The sequence below is a fragment of the Rhincodon typus genome, chromosome 18 (assembly GCF_021869965.1).
Source record: "Rhincodon typus isolate 14 chromosome 18, sRhiTyp1.1, whole genome shotgun sequence".
NCBI classification, from domain to species: domain Eukaryota; kingdom Metazoa; phylum Chordata; class Chondrichthyes; order Orectolobiformes; family Rhincodontidae; genus Rhincodon; species Rhincodon typus.
Window position 1 is genome coordinate 26,107,475 of NC_063349.1, and position 19,023 is coordinate 26,126,497.

Consider the following 19,023-nt stretch of genomic DNA (forward strand, 5'->3'; position numbering starts at 1 on the left):
ACCCAGACTAAAGGATCAATAATAATTCTGACACACTGATGGGAATTGATCAGGGCAACTAATCCCAGCCCGGAGCAAGAAGAATTGAAATACGCTCCCTCCCCCCGGTGCAATAAAGCTGAACAAGCTTGGTCTAGAACATCATAACCAAGACCTTCTGGTCTTTGGATACACGAAGAGCAGATCGACTCTGAAAGATGTGTGTTGGCTTCTCTAAGCAGTCATTCACTGATTATGTAGTCATTGCCTGGGAGGTTTAAACTCCTGATGTACATTTATCAGCACATTTACCCTCTGCAAATTTGAGTTAGAGTCAGAGACATCCAGCTACCATAACTTAACAGCCAGCCAGAAAAAATAATGCTACAGAATGCCCGATCACTCATATTAACTAACCCCTAAAACCTGTACCATGATCAACAGTCCAATACTCAACTCCTCCTTCTGACATCTGAACACACTCTACCCTAGCCCCAAAAACTTGACGCCACCAAACACTCAGCATCCCACTGATCCAGCCCCCACCCAATACCTGACTCATCCTACCATCCATCCACTTATCTGCTACCTGTACCCACTGAGCCACATTATCCTAACTCCTCACTGCACTGATCTGCCACACTACCACTTACCCATTTACCTACCTCTTTACCTTCTCATCCAACTCCTTTCCAACCCTTCCTTAGCTATCACCCAAACCTAATCACCTGACCTGCCCACTCTAACTTCACATCTCACCTGGCTGCCTCCCTATCCCCTCACCCAGAAAGAAAGGTTTTGTCATTTTTTTAGGCTGTTGAGAAGGGCATAAAGAGTCAATATTCCAGTCCTGTTTCAATGTTATTCATTCTGTTCCGGAACAAAGGACACATAAGATGTAACCCCGGTTTTAATTTTCTTACAAAATATTTTGAATGTTTCATCTTTTCAGTATCAAGCATTATTGGTAAAATAAGAAGGCAAACAGTTTTAACAATACTTAATGGCATATCAAAATCAAGCAATAACTGTGTGGCCAATGTCCCCATTCTGTCTTCTAAAGTACAATGTATTGATCCAATATGCTGCCAATTCCATACATAACTTTTGGTGGTTTTGTGCTGGATGAGATGATGGATTCAGAAGGGTGTATTACATCCAAGGTACGTGTTTTCTTGAAGAGTATGTTTTAGCTGCACACATTGCAAGAAGTTGCAGATTACGAAGGACCAAATGGAACCTGTCTACTCAGGTGACTGAAAACACCTTAAATAATTGGTAACTGTGTAAATAATAAAAAAAAGAGGTGAAGTGTCATTACCATTGGCTGCAGTCAGTCTTCCTGCCTTTTCATTACTTACCAGCCAGAATCAAGGTCCGTGCAAAAATCAGGGTGCCAGTTTTCAGAGTCAAGTATTCCTGCAAGTTTGGTTACAAATGTTCACATCTAAAAGTAGAGTCAAAATCTTCTGTGGAATATTACAGCTGCTAAGGAACCAATGTTAGAGGAACACATTAAAGTAAAAGTCTTTGTAAAGTTTCAGTGATGTCTGCTGAACCCAGTATAGGGCTGGGAAAATTTTCACCTATGTAATCTCAAAGAGGAGTTTGGTTTGATCCCAGCCAATGTTATTACTGGACAAGTCAGATATGAGACAGAAACCTGGCTTGATAAACCATATTATGAATTGTTTTGCTTTTCACAAAGTGATCTCTCACTGAAACAGAAACACACAATGCTGCAGATCTTGTTTGAACAAAAAACAGAAATATATTATCGAAAGAAATGAAGATAAAATAAACCGAAATCTACTTATAAGACAACGCAAAAGATTTTTAAACAAATAGTAAAACTATAATCCTATTAATCTTAAAACAGTCCTTTATAAATCAAAAAGAAACAGAACAGCTTTGTATCATACCCAAAACACGGCCCCTGGTGAGTACTCATAACACCACTCATACAATAGTACACCAGAATCCCTCAGTAGTTTTAAGTCATTTGTCACTTCAACATTTAGACTGAAGTATCAGACACCTGCTTAAATATATTCAGCTTTAAGTTACCTCTTCAGGGTTTTCTCCCGACACTTCTGATCTGGGACTAACACTCTTCAATCTGATGTAAACAAATTCACTATATATTGTTCCCTTCTCGGAAGCACTCGTCTATACACCCACCATATCATAAATACTTCACAGGATTGCCCCAATCAATTTAAAAGCTGAAACCCATAAGTCTCCTTCTCTAAGCTATGGGTTCCCCCCACCCCACCCCCCGCAAGCTTTACAAAAATTCCAGAAGTCTCCAATTAATTTTTCTACGTACGTAAGGGCTTTAAAAAGGGAGTTAGAATTTCAACTGGTAGAGTTAAATGTTGATAGCGACTAGAAATTATTTATTTGCAATAAACAATAGTTATGTTAATTACAGGAACCTCGTCAGTATTTTCTGTTAACATGGTTCCATCAGACTGATAAATTGAAGACTCAGTACTTGGATTAAACCATTAATTTTGTGGCAAGGCGGGGTGCAGTGAGGCTCAAGAATCAGCACACTTTCCAGGTGGATCAGAACAATGCTCAGTGGTAATAGAGGTTAGTGCTCTGTGAACCCTCTGCCATGGCAGCTGCAAAGAAAATAATCATTTTTAAAAATCTCTTACATTGGGGTCATTCCAGCTAATCCAGGTGATAGCTTTCATCACCTTCTCAAGGCAATTTGGAATGAATAATGAAAGTCCAATTTTAGGTAACAATGAGAATTTGGGGAGGAAACTTTTCAAAAGCTATGGTTTGTCTTACAGTTGAATAATAAATAAATATCAGTAGTACAAGCCATAGATCAAACAACAATTTCCTTTGTTCTGTGGTTATGTTGTATATTGAGAAGTGCATTTTGCATTTAAATCATTGGAGTCAGTCCACTGTTTCACCAACTCCAGGAGCACTGACTGTATAAATGACCATTATGAACTGAGTCTAGTCCTGCTGACTTATATCTCACTTACGGGAAAACACCAATATAATATAAATACTCAGTTACCTGACCAGATGGTAGATTGAAAATTTCTTCATTAGCATAGTCTGGGAAAAGACACGTAGAAGACCTAATCTTTTAGACATTAGAATAACCAAATGAACATAATATGAAGTTTGCATTCACTGATTAAAACAAAAACGATAAAAGGCATGTTTAACAAATCAGGTCATTAATCATTCTTTACAGGATGACAAGCAGAGAAGGCTGTCTCAGCAACAGAAAAGGCTGTTATTATTCCTCTCATTATAGATGTCTATATAATTTACATACCCAAACATTGGACTAGAGCAAATATTAGTCCAACCAAATTGACATAAATTAAACATCCACAAGCTGCACACCTTCTCTGACAAATTGGTCTCCACTCATGACACAAAATTGGAGTTGGGATTCCACAGGCTATGGCTGTAAGGCTGATCTGAAATAAGTAATTGCAAATTCTGATATTGCATATCTTCTATGAGACTCCATTTTTTTTTGCTTAAATTAGTCATCTAAACTCCTGCAAAACCATTTTCCATGGAAGTTGTGGGATACTTGTTTGCTTTAGATGAGCAAGGCAAAATCATTTCAATAAAAAAAAGGAAATGGATAATGCCTCTGCTGATAGCAAAAAAGGGGCAAATCAGATCTCACGATATTCTGCCCAGTTTATAACTAACACAGTAAAATCTTCTTGGCATCTGTCTCAACAAAAATTCTGCACAGCTAAACAACATAGATGAACTGGACAAGAGAAATCTAAATATGGGATAAATGAATAATCCTCAATCAAAATTCAAACAAGTTAGATTTACAAAAGACAACAGAGCTGACAAAATAAAATAAAGATCGGACTCCCAACAATTCTGGGCAAGCTATCCACCCAACTACATTTCATGCTGTAGTGAGGCGTGATACTTTTTCCAATTTCTTGATTCCTGCTCCATGCAATCTAGTGGACAGTCTACAACCTTGCATTTCTGAACCAAACAGGTTTCATGATTATCCGAGGGGAACCTACCTAGTTTCATTTTCAGTATAAAAGCAGATGTTGGGAGTTATTGATCCTTAGCTAATGTTATGATATTTGTGATTTGAACACAGTGTTGACAATGTCAACATTACAACCCTTTAACGCATTGTAGCTGGGCAATATACTGTGTTTATTTGAAGGTAGAGATCACTCAAAGACTGCAAAAGAAGACAATTTCCAAAATAAGAACAAAAAAAATCAGAATATATATCAATATTCACTGAGGAAACAGCTACTAAAATTCACTCTGCACACAAAATCAGCATGCAGTAGAAAATATGGGAATCATTTTGTGATACAAATAGCAACAGTCAGGTTGTAAGAGCTCAGTTAATCGTTTTTCTTCTGCAAGTTTTAGATTTTGTTTTTAGCATCCAACGGAAGTTCAGAAAAATTAAATCCAGAAATCCAACGTCAAAATAGAATGAGCTGTTCAATGATGGGAGTCTCAGTCTACTGCTCAACAATTGTTTTGTTTAGTGTAATTTGTACCCGAATTGTGATTCATTTTCACATCCAATTTGTAGATCAGCTATAGCTGAACAAAAAGGTTTGCATACAAAAAATTTTCATAATACATTTTCTTCATGAACCCAAGGCAGTTTTATTCCAAGTGATGTTTAGTCCCTTGAAATCATCTCTAGGTCTTCCGTTCTGTAAGACTACTTTTTTCTGCTGTGGTGGATTGGGCATGTATATCTCTTCTTTGTCGAATAGTAATCTATGGGAAAAAAAGACAGATTGAGCAGAAAAAAACTCTGCAATCACTTACAACATACACTAATTGTTCAGAAGGTCTTTTACTGTGGTGAAGCAATTATTATGCCAACTTTAAACATCTCATTGAACAAAGACAAATGCACCATCCTGTGTGGATGGCAAGTCCCAAAGCAGCTGTGTAGCCTGCAACTATCGTCAGCAAAGAGCTGTTGCCATCGGTCTAGACTTGCTGATTAGCCTAAACCTGCACAAATCAGCTACCTGGCAGTGAGAGTTTGGTGTCAAGGGGGTCACAACCAGTAAATCGTGATGGAGCTCTGCCTTTGATTAGGGGATGATGGAAGGCCCATGGTTTCCTCAACAGTCCCCAAAGCAGCTCTTCTTGGTCCACAGAAGAGCAAAAGTAACAAGTTCGCATCAGGACAGGGCAGGAATGTGGCGAGATCAGATGGTTGGGTTCAGCAGTTTTGTGGTTATGCAACAAATATACAGATCAGGAGGAGCAGTCATTCGGCCTCCTAAGCCTGCTGACATTCAGTGAAATCATGGTTAATCTGACGGTAACCTCAAATCCACATTCCCACCTACTGTGGAGAATCTTTCAGTAAATGCTTAACAAAAATCTAATTACCTCTGCCTTAAAAAGCTCTGCTTCCACTAATTTTTCAAGAAGGATTCTAAAGAAACCCAGTCATCTGGGAGAATCTTTTCTGTCTAATCTGTCTTAAGTGGGTAACCCCTGATTTTTAAACAGTGACCCTTCATTCTAGATTCTCCCTTAGGAAAATCCCTTCCACAGTTACCTTGTGAAAAACCCTATAATACGTAACTTAAATGCAGAGTCTTGGACTAATAATCTAATAATGCAATGTCATTAAAACCCATCTGATTCATTAACTTTTTTTTGCTTACCCAGAATGACCTGCATGTGACTCCAGAACCCAGAAAAACATAGTTGACTCTTTACTGCCTTTGGAAATGACCTAGCAAATCACTTGACCAAACTGTTCTGAGAATGGAGTAAAACAGTTCTCTCATCAGCACCTTCGAATCCATTCAGAGATAGAATCATAGAATCCCTACAGTGCTGAAAGAGGCCATTTGGTCTGTCAAGTCTGCACTCACCCTCCAAACAGCAGCCAACCGAGACTCATCCCCACCCTACTTCTGTATCTCTACAGTTACCATGGCTAATCCACCTAGCCTGCATGTGACTGGACATTGCAGGGCAATTTAGCATGACCAAGCCACCTAACCTGCACATCTTTGGAATGTGGGAGGAATCTGCAGCACCCGGCAGAAACCCACGCAGACAAGGGGAGAATGCGTAAACTCCATACAGACAGACAATAACCCAAGTCTGGAAACAAATCTGGATCTGTGGCGCTGTGAGGCAGCAGTGCTAACCACTGTGCCACCATGGTCTGGCCAGCAACACTCATGTTTTGTGGATGCATTGGAAAGAAAAGTTCTACCCTCATAAGCAACAACCATCACCATCTGAGATAACAAGGTGTAGAGCTGGATGAACACAGCAGGCCAAGCAGCATCAGAGGAGCAGGAAGGCTGATGTTTCGGGCCTAGACCCACCACCATCTCCTTGTTTCTCCAGGCTGGGAGTGAGGGTAGCTAAAATTAGGCCATTGGTTCAACTCTGCTCTAATCCAATCCAAAGAAAGCAATTTTATTTTAAACCAGTTTCACTCATGAAAATACCAACATGCTGCATAAATTGGCTAGCAATTAGAAAGTAAAATCTTCATATAACTTTAACAGTTGAACGTAAATGCTTTTGCTACTTAGAATACTTTTCTATGTACAATTACATGCTCACTGCCACTAGAGGTAGCTGATAAGCTATGTAAGTACACAGCCTCAGGCAAGTCATTTATTGGTTGGCCAAGAAAATACAATATTCATCAATGGCAGCATGCTGTTATGCTGTGTCACAGTGGAAAGACACGACTGCGAGCTATTTCCTGATATAGTGAGCTCCTGATTACAGTTGCTGAGTATAGCAGACGCCAGATATTTTCCCAGAATAGGGGTAAACACAGGAGGGAACATCATCCATGGACTTGTTGGTACATCATCCAGTGACTCTATAGGTGAAATATATGCTGCAATGCAGCTTCCTTCCTGTACTTCGATATTTGAAGATTCTGAACAAGATGCTATTGTATTAAGTTGGAATTCACTTAGTTTTTCTAAAAAAAATTCATTTACAAGATGTGGACATGGTAACATTCAGTGCCCAACACTAATTCCCCTTTAGGCCCTGTCTTTTTGAACCACTGCCATCTATGGAGGATAGTTACACCCCAAGTGTGTGTTGTTTTTTTTTAAAATCAACCTTGTCTGGGATGTTCTTACAGACCTCTTGAATCCAGACCTCCTGGATCAGTTGTACGAACACTACACTGTACCACAACAGCCCTCCACCCAAAGTGTGTTGGCTTGGAGGGAAGCTTGTAGGAGTTGGTGTTCCCATATAGCTACTGCCCTGTCCTTCTAGGTGTTAGAAGACATGGGCATGGAAAGTGCTTTTGGTGAGTTGCTGCAGAGCATCTTGTGGACAGTACACACTGCTACCTAAGGGAGTAAATATTCAAGGAGGTGACTGAGATGCCAATCAAGCTTTGTTCTGGATGTTTCGCGAGTGTTGCTGGGTTACCATCCAGACCCGTGGAGAGAATACCATCTCACTTTCGATTTGTGCCTTGTTGATGGTGGCTTGAGTCAGAAGGCAAGTTACCTGCTGTACCATTCACAGCCTCTGGCCTCGGTATGTAGCTAGTCCAGTTCAGTTTCTGATCATTAGTAACCCCAGGATATTAATAGTGGGGGACTCAGCAATGGTAGTGCTATGGAATGTCAAGGGAAGATTAGATTCTCTTTTGCCGCAGCTATTCAGTATCTGGCACTTGTGTCATGAATGTTACTTCCACCTATAAGCTAAGGTTACGGATTGTTTAGGTTTGGCTGTGTATGGACATGGACAGCTTCTGTATGTGAGGAGTCGTAAATGGTGCTGAATGTTGTGCAGTTATTAGTGAACATTCCCAATTCTGACCTTATCATAGTAGTGATGGGGGGAAAAGAGTGGGGATGACAACTGTTGATGATGAAGCAGTTGAAGATGATTGGCCTAGGACAATAGGAACTCCTGCAGTGTTGTCCCAGGACGGAGTTGATTGATGTCCAGCAACCACAACCATCTTCCTCTATGTTAGTTGTACACAAACCAGTGGAGAATTTTCTCCACGATTCCTAATGACTCCAGGTTTGATGCGGCTCCTCAGTGCTACTCTTGGTCAAATGCTGCCTTGATGTCAAAGTCATTTACTCTCACTTTTTAAAAGAATTCATTGATGAGATGTGGGCAGCATTTATTGTCCATCCCTAATTGCCGAGCCAACAGTTAAGAGTCACCCTGATTGCTGTGGGTCTGGGATCACAGGTAGGTCAGACCAGTTAAGTTTCCTCCCAAAAAGGACAGTCGTGAACCAGATGCGTTTTGCCAACAAAATGATAATGGTTACATGGTCATTATTAGACTCTTAATTCCAGATTTTCATTAAATTCAAATTCCACCAGCTGCCATGGTGGGATTTGAATACAAGCCCCCAGAACATTTCTGAGAAAAATTTTTGATTCCAGATTGAGTAACTGAATTTAAATTCCACCAGTTGCTTGTGTCCTCTAGACCTCTGGATTACTAGTCCAGCAACATTATCATTGAACATCTACCTCCCAGCAAAGTATTTAAAACATGAGATGAGATTTTTCTGTTTGGTCAGTAACATCATTAAATCTTTATAATTGCTCAATTACGACATAACTTTTAAAATTGCAGGTTTCCAATTAAAATTGTGGACTGTGTGATATTGTAAGTAAACTCCATAGCGTGGATGAGCAAACTTACAGCTCCTGGAACAGAAGGGACAGTAACAACAATAACACTGACTGTAGTTAGTTAATGTTTTTAGGATTGGATGATGACCCTCATATCTGTGTATGTCAGTGTTGGGATGCCTGCACTTCCTGATGGATGCTATTGGCGTAGACCTTAGTGTAGAGGGCACAATTTTAAATTTGTAGATAATCCAAAACATGAAACCATTATGAATGGTTAGAAGGGTAGAGCAGAACTTCAAAAGGACGTAGACAAGTTGGTGGACAGGGCAGACGAAATTTAACATTTTACTTTGAAAGAGACAGGGAACATGGAAGAGGAAAACTGTTACTCTGATAATAAAGAATTGGATAAGGACAAATGAGGAAAAAAAGGATCTTGATTGAGAAAATCAATGTCTTGTTCCACTACAAGAACAACTTGCACATGACACTTTATAATTTTAAACAATCTGTACAAATCATGTGACCTACGGAATTCTGAGCTAGATAATTCTGAATCTCGAGCAAATACTGAATTAAATATAAACACTCACAGTCCAGAAAATGCACACGTCCCTTTGTTTAATAGTGGACCATTGAAGAAGTAGTCAAAGAACTATAGCATTCCAGCCAACTTGTCTTTCTGATTCACCATGGAAAAATGGAACATTGAAAGTGTGTATCAAAGGTGAATGTGAAATAGACCCCATAAATTTGCATTATAAAGGCTTCTCATGCAAACTAGACAGGATGAGATTGAAAGTGTCAAATGATAAACAAACAAGATGAAAAATCAATACACCATCCTTTTTTGGAAAAAAAGTTCTTTGAAATTGTCCAGGTCACATGGAGGAAGCCGTCTTCTTGTTCATTTTAAAACTAACAGCTTGCAGAGACAGAGTTCATCAGGAAAGTGGTCAGACCAACTGCTAGCCAAGCTAATCAATAGCAAAGCCTTGAAAATGGGAGTCAGTTTCTCCTCAACCTAACCAAACTTCAAGCCCACATAAAAACCAAGTTCCTGGAAATTTAACTACCAGAAATCTCTCAATCTTCTGCTCTAAACCATCTTCACTTCAATTAAAACGTCAATTCAACTTCAAAACTCCAATCTACTTTGTAGCAGTCCTGTAATGTTAGTGGTTGTAACATTTTTCACCTGTATGTAGTCTTTGTGAGTCGCATGAGTATGGGTTGAGAGTGAGATATTATGTTTTCAAATCTTTAGAGGACATCTAGGATAATAACCTTTATTTTAATGAGCTCATAAAAAAGCTTGCCCAGATAGACTGGTTCACTGGCTTCTGGTGGTAGACCAGCTATTGATTTTATTAATTTTCTTTCATATTTATAATCAAAAGAAATTGAAACATTATATTTGACATATTTCTCCTTGTACAATGGAACAATGCAACACGTTATCTGTACATATAATACTGCTACCACAGTCCCAAAGATCCATTGGCTGCTCTCAGAGGGAGCAGTGTTGGAGAGTTGACCTGGGGGTCACCACATCTCAGGTGAGGGCTGAGGTTGAGAAAGCAGGGTCTTCGCAATGATCTCAGTTGGTAAGGGAATTGAAACCATGCTATTGGTGCCACACTGCATTGCAAACTAGATGCCCAGCCAAGTAAGCTGATGCTATCTGTACATTGAACACTTGCAATATTGCAGCCTGTAAAAACACTTCTACCATTTGGTTAATTTCTTCCCAAATAAACTTCAATTCTGTGCTAAATATTTACATGAAGTTTACCAATCACAGCTGTTCATCATTTTTGAAACGACTGGTCCACTTAAGATAACATACCAATAATCTTCCAGTGTTAACACCATAAGGTAATGTTTCAGTGAAGTTATTATGCTTCATCTGAAGGGAATCCTAAATACTTCAACTACAATATTTGCACCATAAAACAGAATATTTCAAGACAGTCAAAAACTAAAGCAACAGCTAGGCTTAAAAGGGCACTGATGTGCTTAAATTTTAAGGAGTGTTTAAGGAAAATAACAATTATGCAGGAGTTCAGATAAATGAAAGCACTGGAGCTTTGATCCAGCAGTTCTCACCTACATGACTGGACTATTTTCTACCACCATCCTTCTGTACCCACTAAGTGAAGGCATTTACAGTTATTCTTCATGTTTAAAAAGTCCTGTAATATGTTGAGCTTGGAATGTTCTTGTGGCTATGGTATAATCAACTATCAGTAATTTTGGGTACATAGATATAAGTATGAAACAAACTTGAAACAAGCTGTTGAGTTTAATATCAGTTGTTTTAAAAGGATCCCAACCAAGAAATGAAACAACTTGAGATATTTCATTGCCCATACTGTGAAACAAAAAAAAGGTACAAAACAATCATTGCTTCACATTCATAAATCATGGTTTTAATGGTTCTTGCACAGTGGAAGTTGGTACGTCATTGCACTCATTCTCATGGTGTCCAATTACTGGTGAATGTTGCAGGCTCGATTTGGCAACTGCGGGATACTTTAAAGGTTTCGACATTCAGCATCATGTCTTAATGTGGCTGAGATCTTCCCTTGTGGTGGAGAAGATCCATACAGGTACAACCAGTTTGTAATAACAGTACTTGGTTGGAACCATTTAACTTTTCTATATTTCAGAAAGGGCACCTGTTAAACATGCACTTATGGAGTATTTCACTGCCTTCAATGTGAAGGAATGTAATTAACAATGCTGCAAAAACAGTCAGCAAATGCAGTGCCAATAATAATGCAAGTTACTTCAGGTCCAGATTGTTATGTACACCATAAATCTTCTGCACACAAAGCAAAATTATTTTACAAGTGCAGGTAGTCTGCAGGTGGCGAAGAACAGGTATAGACCAGATCAGGGAAAAACCGTTTGCAAAGCCATGACTCAGAGATAATCACATGATTCATACAGCGAATCAGGTAAATAATCAGGACAGACTGGGCGTGAATCTATATTCTAATCAGCCAATCAAGGATAACGAATGAATTTTAAAAATCAGATTAAATTTTGTAAAAGCAGTACAAATATTTATACCTAGTATTTAACTGAACTTAACCAGAATTATAAATCTGTTACCGAAAAGCATTTTAAAAACTTTGGGATCTTAACATTTTAATAATTTAGCTGAACCTTTTCCAGGTGTTTAGGCCAATCCCAATTTGCAAAGACTTTTTAAAATGTTTATATAGTATATATAAAGCAAGTTTACCCAGTGAACTTGAACTGTAGCGCAGGAGAGGAGTGCAGCCACAGCTGTAAATGACTTTAGCTCACCAGTGAGGGAGAAGTTACAGTACTGCAGAAAAATTGCCTTTGTTTACAACAGCTGAACAGAAACATGGCAACATTACTCCTGATACTGTAGAGTTGGAAGTGCTGCTTCAAAATTTACAAATAAATGTTGTCCTATTTGGGCCTGAAGGCCACTGTCTCGTTAAATGGCCGGGAGGCAGCTGCACAGTGTCTGACACTTAATGCACAAAAGAATTAACTGGGGAGAATGGCAAAGAGAAAGAAGTGTCACAGAAGATGTACAGTCAGGGAGGAGGGTGTTGCACCATTTGATAGATCATTAATTCCAGGAATGGGTACATCCTACCATTGTACATCTTTTTGTTACAAAAGCCCACACATTACCTCATCCAACACTCCCCAAACAAGAATTGTACCAAGCAGTCCCTCTGGTCAAGTTAAAAGCTTTTCTACAACCTACTCAACAAATGTGATCTGTGACAAAAGAGAAATTAAAGAGCTACAAGCTCTTCCTGGCCACATATGATTGGAAAAATTTCCTTTCGATGACCACTTCCTGAACAGACTGAAAGCACACATGTATGCCAAGCATGAAGAGTTAAAACTACATGTTTCTCATGTTGCCAAGGTCAGCAGGAATTGGCCTTCATCTTGATGCCCCTAATCCAATTCCCATCAGGGTTAAAATTGGATTTAAAATCTCTCTATTTTAATACAGTATGCTTTTACTGCTTTTCTGCATCCATTCATTACATAACATGGTGTCTTGGAGTTTTAATCCAGAGTATTTTCTTTTTATTTTGCAAGCTGTAAATTAATCTTTTATGTCTAGAACAATCTTCTATAAATTATTAATAAATTGTAACTGCATACACTCAGCTTTACTAATTACGTTTCAATGAGCAGATTAGAACCAAAGGTGAAAGATTTTTTTAAATGTATAAACATGCCAGTCCAGTCCTCAAAGCACTTGAGAACAGGTACTTGCAGTACTGCCAGTGCATGATGCTCCACATCAGGTGGTAGGAAATGCAGTCCAATGGTAGTGGCCTCTCTCATGTCCCCCACCCCAAAAAAAACTGATATGTTTAGATTTTATTTTGAAACATATAAAGCCCACAAGTCATGCTTTAAACTAATGAAAATTAGATCTGAAAATTTGAAGGCAGTTGCATTTCTTTTAAAAGTAGGTACATCTGCCTCCGTGAAATATGGATATGTGAAGTACACACATCCCTCCAAATGAGGAAAATAGTGGATAATGAAGGAAGTAAGGGTGGAACTGGGCTTTGGTCCCACTGTCCAAATTCAGGCCAGGATTCTTTATTCTGAAATGAAACAGTGATTTTCATCCTTAATATATGTTCATAGAATCCCTAGAGGTGGAATCAGGCTGTTCAATCTATTGAGTGCACACTGACCCTCTGAAGAGTAGCCCACCCATACCCACCTTTCCAACTGCATGGATCTGGCAAGGTTTACAAGTCTCAGGACTTAAGTGACACTGGAAAGCAAATTAGCAACATTAATGAATGAAGATTTAACACGTGCCCTGCAAAAATTTTCCCAATCTTCTTCCTCTTCCTATACAGTCTCCTTTTCACCAATACATTGTGAAGAGTGGTAGATTTGCTCATGGAAGACTAACTGTCCCTTTCTAGTTCCTAATTAACAGTAGTGACTGTTAGATATTGCTGAAAAGACAGACTTGAAGATTGGTTGGCATTTATCCTGACGAGTGGAAGACAATCAACAAGGTTATTCTTCTGTATTGTTGTGATCATTTGAAATTCTTGCATTTGTCTTAACAGGATGAAAAGCATTGGCTGACATGTCTCTTCACAGCAATATTCAAAGCTCCATACTACCAAGTGACTAGTGGACACATGAATATCATCATAACAAAATTAAACTGGTAAAAAATGCACTCGAAAGTTCTTTTGTGCTCAAACCCGCATAGCAGAATCTGGAATGAGAGGATAAGAAGCATTATCCAAATCTCACTCATGAGTCTTTTGGCTACTTAATCTTTAGCAAAATTATCCTTCTTTAGTGGTGGTAAATCTGAATTATATTTGACAATAACTGGCTGGCAAAACCTATAGCTTTTTAGGATCCATAAGCAATTCTTCATGGAGGTAAATGTTTATAAGTGCAAAAATTTGCTGTCACTCTGTTATATTAAAGTTTTAATGAAAACAACCTGTGTTAGATTCTGACTATCACCACAGTCCAATGAAAAAATAATGTGATTAAATCAAATAATAGACAATCAATATTATCTAATCATGCGAAAAACTTTACAGATCCTAATTTAAGAAATACCCAAGTTTGGCCTCTGGAATTAGTTTTTAAAATTATTTAAGCTTCATTGCAACATGTTTACAACAAAATTACCCTCTGAACAGCAGCCCACCCACACCCACCCCTCCTACTGTATCTCTATAACCCTATACTTCCCATGGCTAATCCACCTAGCCTGCACATCATGGGCAATTTAGCATGGCCAATCTACCTAACCTGAAAATCTTTGGACTATAGGATGAAACTGGAGCACCAGGAGGAAACCCATGCAGACAGGGGAGAATGTTTGTGCGGAGTTTGCAATCACCAGAGGGTGGAATCGAACCCACATCCTTGGCACTGTGAAGCAGCAGTGTTAACCACTGAGCCATGATGCTGCCCAACATCCCCTACCTATATGTCCAATTTTCTCCCCCAACCATCCTTATAACCCTAGATAAACAGCAAGTTGGTGACTTACAAGTATCAGTTTAGACTCAAGTAAATGACATTTACCAGCAAAAAGGAAGGGTTCCTATGATTATTGCAACATTGTTGAGTGTTGAGGTCAGAACATGTTGCTGCATACCTGCAATATGACTTTCCAACTACAGGTAGGCATGGATCTGGCAAGGTTTACAAGTTTCAGGACTTAAATGATACTGGAAAGCAAATTGGCAACATTTATGAATGAAAATTTAACACGTGCCCTGCAAAAATTTTCCCCAACTTCTTCCTCTTTCTATACAGTCTCCTTTTCACCAATACTCATTCTGTCCCCTTTTCCTCTTGATTCTTTATCCCATTTGTTACTGTAATACTCTCCATTTCCATCATCTCCCTCATCCACTTACCCCAGTCCTCACCTATGACCCAAACATAAATACTTAATTGGTCTACAAATAGTCTATTTGTTTTAAATGACATAAATGCAAATTGTTTCCACATTGTATCAGGAGGAAGTCAACGTCAGCCAAACAGTCATGGAGATGCACCGGTCAGTGGGAATCAACTAGAGCCAATATCTTAAACGCATAGAAGCAAGAGCTGAGCTCAGAGGGAGAAAGGAGCACAGCCAACATTCAAGGGAAATGGGGTGAGAAGCAAATGGTTAAAAGGAAGTATACAGTAGACACGGACTGGCTGAGAATAAATGAGACAATGTTAACAATAGCAGAAGCAGGCCCAGTGTAGGCCATTGGCAGTGAGGGCCCTCAACAAAAGCAACCAAAAACTTTAAACTGTTTGTTAACTTACCTTTCAAGATATGAAATTGGGCCCAAAAGTGCCATCTAAACTGTGGAAGTAGCAGACAACAGTGACATCTATCTCAGAAATGAAGTAATGCAGAACATTGGAAATAATAAAATCAGTATAAACTGTGACAGAAATAGGATAAAAACATGGCGTGTGTTGGGTGCGTTTGGGAGGAGAGGGCTGGGCGTGTGGGGGGGGGGGGGGCTGTGTGGGCATGCGCGTGGGTGGGGGCGTGCGGGTGGTGGGGGTGTGCGCATGTGGGGGTTCGCAGGTGTGGTATTGCAAAGGCAGTCAATAAAAAACACTCTGGTTGTTTTTCAGTAAGTTTCCACCTCCTGCAGGTTTTCCAAGGGCTGATAGGGGTGATCTGCCCAGAAGCAGTGGGAAATCAACTGAAGGGGTAATTACAGCAATCTTCACTGACATTTCAATTTTCTCAGTGTTACATGGGCTCCATGCTGTGTCAGCAGCTTGGTGACCCAGTAGGAGGCTGCATAGCAGGAGAGCAGAACAGTAGTGAGAGTTTAAGACCTTTTGCCTTTAAAAGTTAAAACAAAGAAAGGCTGATATTTTTTTAAAGTCTCCAACTGATCTGGGGACAACACAGTCAGAGCCTCTATTACATCTCTACTCTATTACATCTGATTGATCAGGCCTCTGTTGCATCTCTACTTTTGCAGTATTCCCTCAGCAACATAACTGCTGCAAAGGGAGAGTCAAGGCAGCCTGCAATAGGAGAGGTTTCTGAATCAATGTCCCACCTCCTCCTATTTGGACAGCAATCTTTCGAGATGGATTATTATATGCCTACTTTGCCGAAGATTGAAACCGTAGTCGTGTTCCTGTTGTGCAAAGGACCAAACTGAGAAAATTCTGTTAATGGTTTTGGTCATCAATTTGGTCATCGAATTTAACCTTGTCCACAGATGTTGTATAAAGGAGTATTTCCAGTTTCTTTTTTTAAATTTCCAGCGTCTTCAATATTTTGTTTAAACTGTAGATGATGTTTGGAATAATATTTTTCAATTTTAAAAAAACAGTTGAATTGAATGTACTCATTTAAAAGTGGTTTAAAAATGCACCTTTAAAAAGGCAAAAACTCAGAACCTATTGTTCTGTGGTGAGATGAAAGGGGTATAATATATATTAATATCATTTTTGGAGTTGGGGTTTCAAAATTGTGGCATATGACTGTTGGTTACTTTTATTTTTGAAAAAAAACAAGGTTAGAGAGGCCTTATGCAGCAGTAATCTAAACCAATATTGCTCAGAAAGCAAGACACTGTAGATCCCGTGGAGTTAATAAAAAATTATTTACGTTATGGGGTAGGTAGAGTAAAAATGGAAGGCCATTAGCTTGTTTTCAGTCAAGATTAATCAACAACTGTTTTCTAAACTGAAATTAGAGATTGAAAGTTATTATAAAAACCAAAAGAACTGCAGATGTTGTAAAGCAGGAACAAAAACAGAAGTTGTCGGAAGAGCTCAGCAGGTATGGCAGTATCTGTGAAGAAAAATCAGAGTTAACGTTTCAGGTCCAGTGACCCTTCCCCAGCACCATTCTGAGGAAGGGTCACCAGACCCAAAACATTAACTCTGATTTTTCTTGAAAGTTTTTATGGTAGTTCAGAGGAGACCTGACTGGGCTAAGAGGTAAGATTAGTTGTCTCTCCTTAAAAAGGAGTACAGGACAATTCAGGGAAAACAGTCAGCTCAACTGAAAGGTTTAGTTTGTGCAACTTACAAATGAGGATTGATTGGTTAGAAAACTGCAGGTTATTAAAACTAAAATCTTAGACTCAGAGTTGTGGAAGAGTTCATGTTGGCAAATTTGGAAAATTCTCAAATTGTCTCCACAGTTTTTTTTGCCAGAGACCATGATTCAGTTAACTAGAACCATAGGATGGGGTGTAATTACAATGGATTTGAGTCTCCATAAACAGATATTGCCAGGAAATAGGTTAAAACTTTATTATGTTGTGTGTTTTAAGGCTTTTCTAATTGTGTTCTATATTTGGATAGCTTGGTTTTTAATTAGTTCTTTGTGCTGTAAGTTTCTTTGCTATTGTTATAGAAACTTTGCAGCCTCATGTGACTGTTTCAGTGACTGAGCACCACGTTAACTAAAATTTTAAAAAGTCATCTATCATGCCAGGTCTCTTTCAGAAATTTGATTTGCTGAGTAGTGCCATCAGCCAAACAAAACACAGATCAAAACTCAAGCGAGAGTTCCTGAAGTTTTTTTCCCAAAAAGAACAAATACCTAGAAATTGAGAACCCTGTTTGACATGAAGAACAGAGGTATTAATACCAGTTAACATTGTGAAGAGTGGTAGATTTGCTCATGGAAGACTTAGTGTCCCTTTCTAGTTCCTAATTAACAGTAGTGACTGTTAGATATTGCTGAAAAGACAGACTTGAAGATTGGTTGGCGTTTATCCTGATAAGTGGAAGACAATCAACAAAGTTATTCTTCTGTATAAATTGCTGTGATCATTTGAAATTCTTGCATTTGTCTTAACAGGATGAAAAGCATTGGGTGACATGTCTCTTCACAGTAATATTCAAAGTTCTGCACTACCAAGTGACTAGTGGACACATGAATATCATCATAACATCATTGAACTGGTAAAAAGTGCACTCTAAAGTTCTTTTGTGCTCAAACCCGCATAGCAGAATCTGGAATGAGAGGATAAGAAGCACTATCCAAATCTCATTCATGAGTCTTTTGGCTACTTAATCTTTAGCAAAATTATCCTTCTTTAGTGGTGGTAAATCTGAATTATATTTGACAATAACTGGCTGGCAAAACCTATAGCTTTTTAGGATCCATAAGCAATTCTTCATGGAGGTAAATGTTTATAAGTGCAAAAATTTGCTGTCACTCTGTTATATTAAAGTTTTACTGAAAACAACCTGTGTTAGATTCTGACTATCACCACAGTCCAATGAAAAAATAATGTGATTAAATCAAATAATAGACAATCAATATTATCTAATCATGCGAAAAACTTTACAGATCCTAATTTAAGAAATACCCAAGTTTGGCCTCTGGAATTAGTTTTTAAAATTATTTAAGCTTCATTGCAACAAGTTTACATCAAATACAACAATATCACATGCATCCAGAGTGTAGATTAGTGAAAATAAATCTTTGAAAAACATTTTTCTCCAGATTTTAATATATTGGTTGCTTGAAGCTCTCTGTGTTTAAATATGATCGTCTTGGACTCAACCTGGAAATGAAGGAACTACATCTAAAACTCTTGTATTCTCTGGAAGCTAGTTTCATTGACAGCCGATTCAAATTTATTGGCAACTTTGTGCAGCTTGAAGTAAGTATCCTAATGTTAATCTTTACTTATTTGAATGGGATGAATACACCAGCTGAGACTTTATCATTTACAACTTTATAACATTTACAACCACTATAAACTGCATTATTCTAGAGTTAAGTGAGCTTTCAGTTTTGATATTTAGTTCAGGATCATCCTAACAGCATTTCCAGTATCTGAGTTCAGAAACCTTTGCCCAGTTACTGATGGTTGCAAATCTGGAGCATATAGTCAGT

At 38.6% G+C, this 19,023-nt stretch overlaps 1 protein-coding gene across 2 annotated transcripts in view; it reads right to left on the bottom strand.

Annotated features, from left to right (window-relative positions):
* Positions 1 to 1,744: 1,744 nt before the first annotated feature.
* The window catches only part of LOC109923052 (cyclin-dependent kinase inhibitor 1), a 28,299-nt gene continuing 11,020 nt past the window's right edge, over positions 1,745 to 19,023 (bottom strand). Inside the window, exon 3 of one of the 2 annotated variants that reach the window (XM_048607650.1) lies at positions 1,745 to 4,758. In XM_048607650.1, the coding sequence (XP_048463607.1) occupies positions 4,700 to 4,758 (59 nt within the window). In that variant the 3' untranslated portion in view covers positions 1,745 to 4,699. The remainder of the gene's footprint in view (positions 4,759 to 19,023) is intronic. The other variant, XM_020523099.2, reaches the window with a different exon arrangement.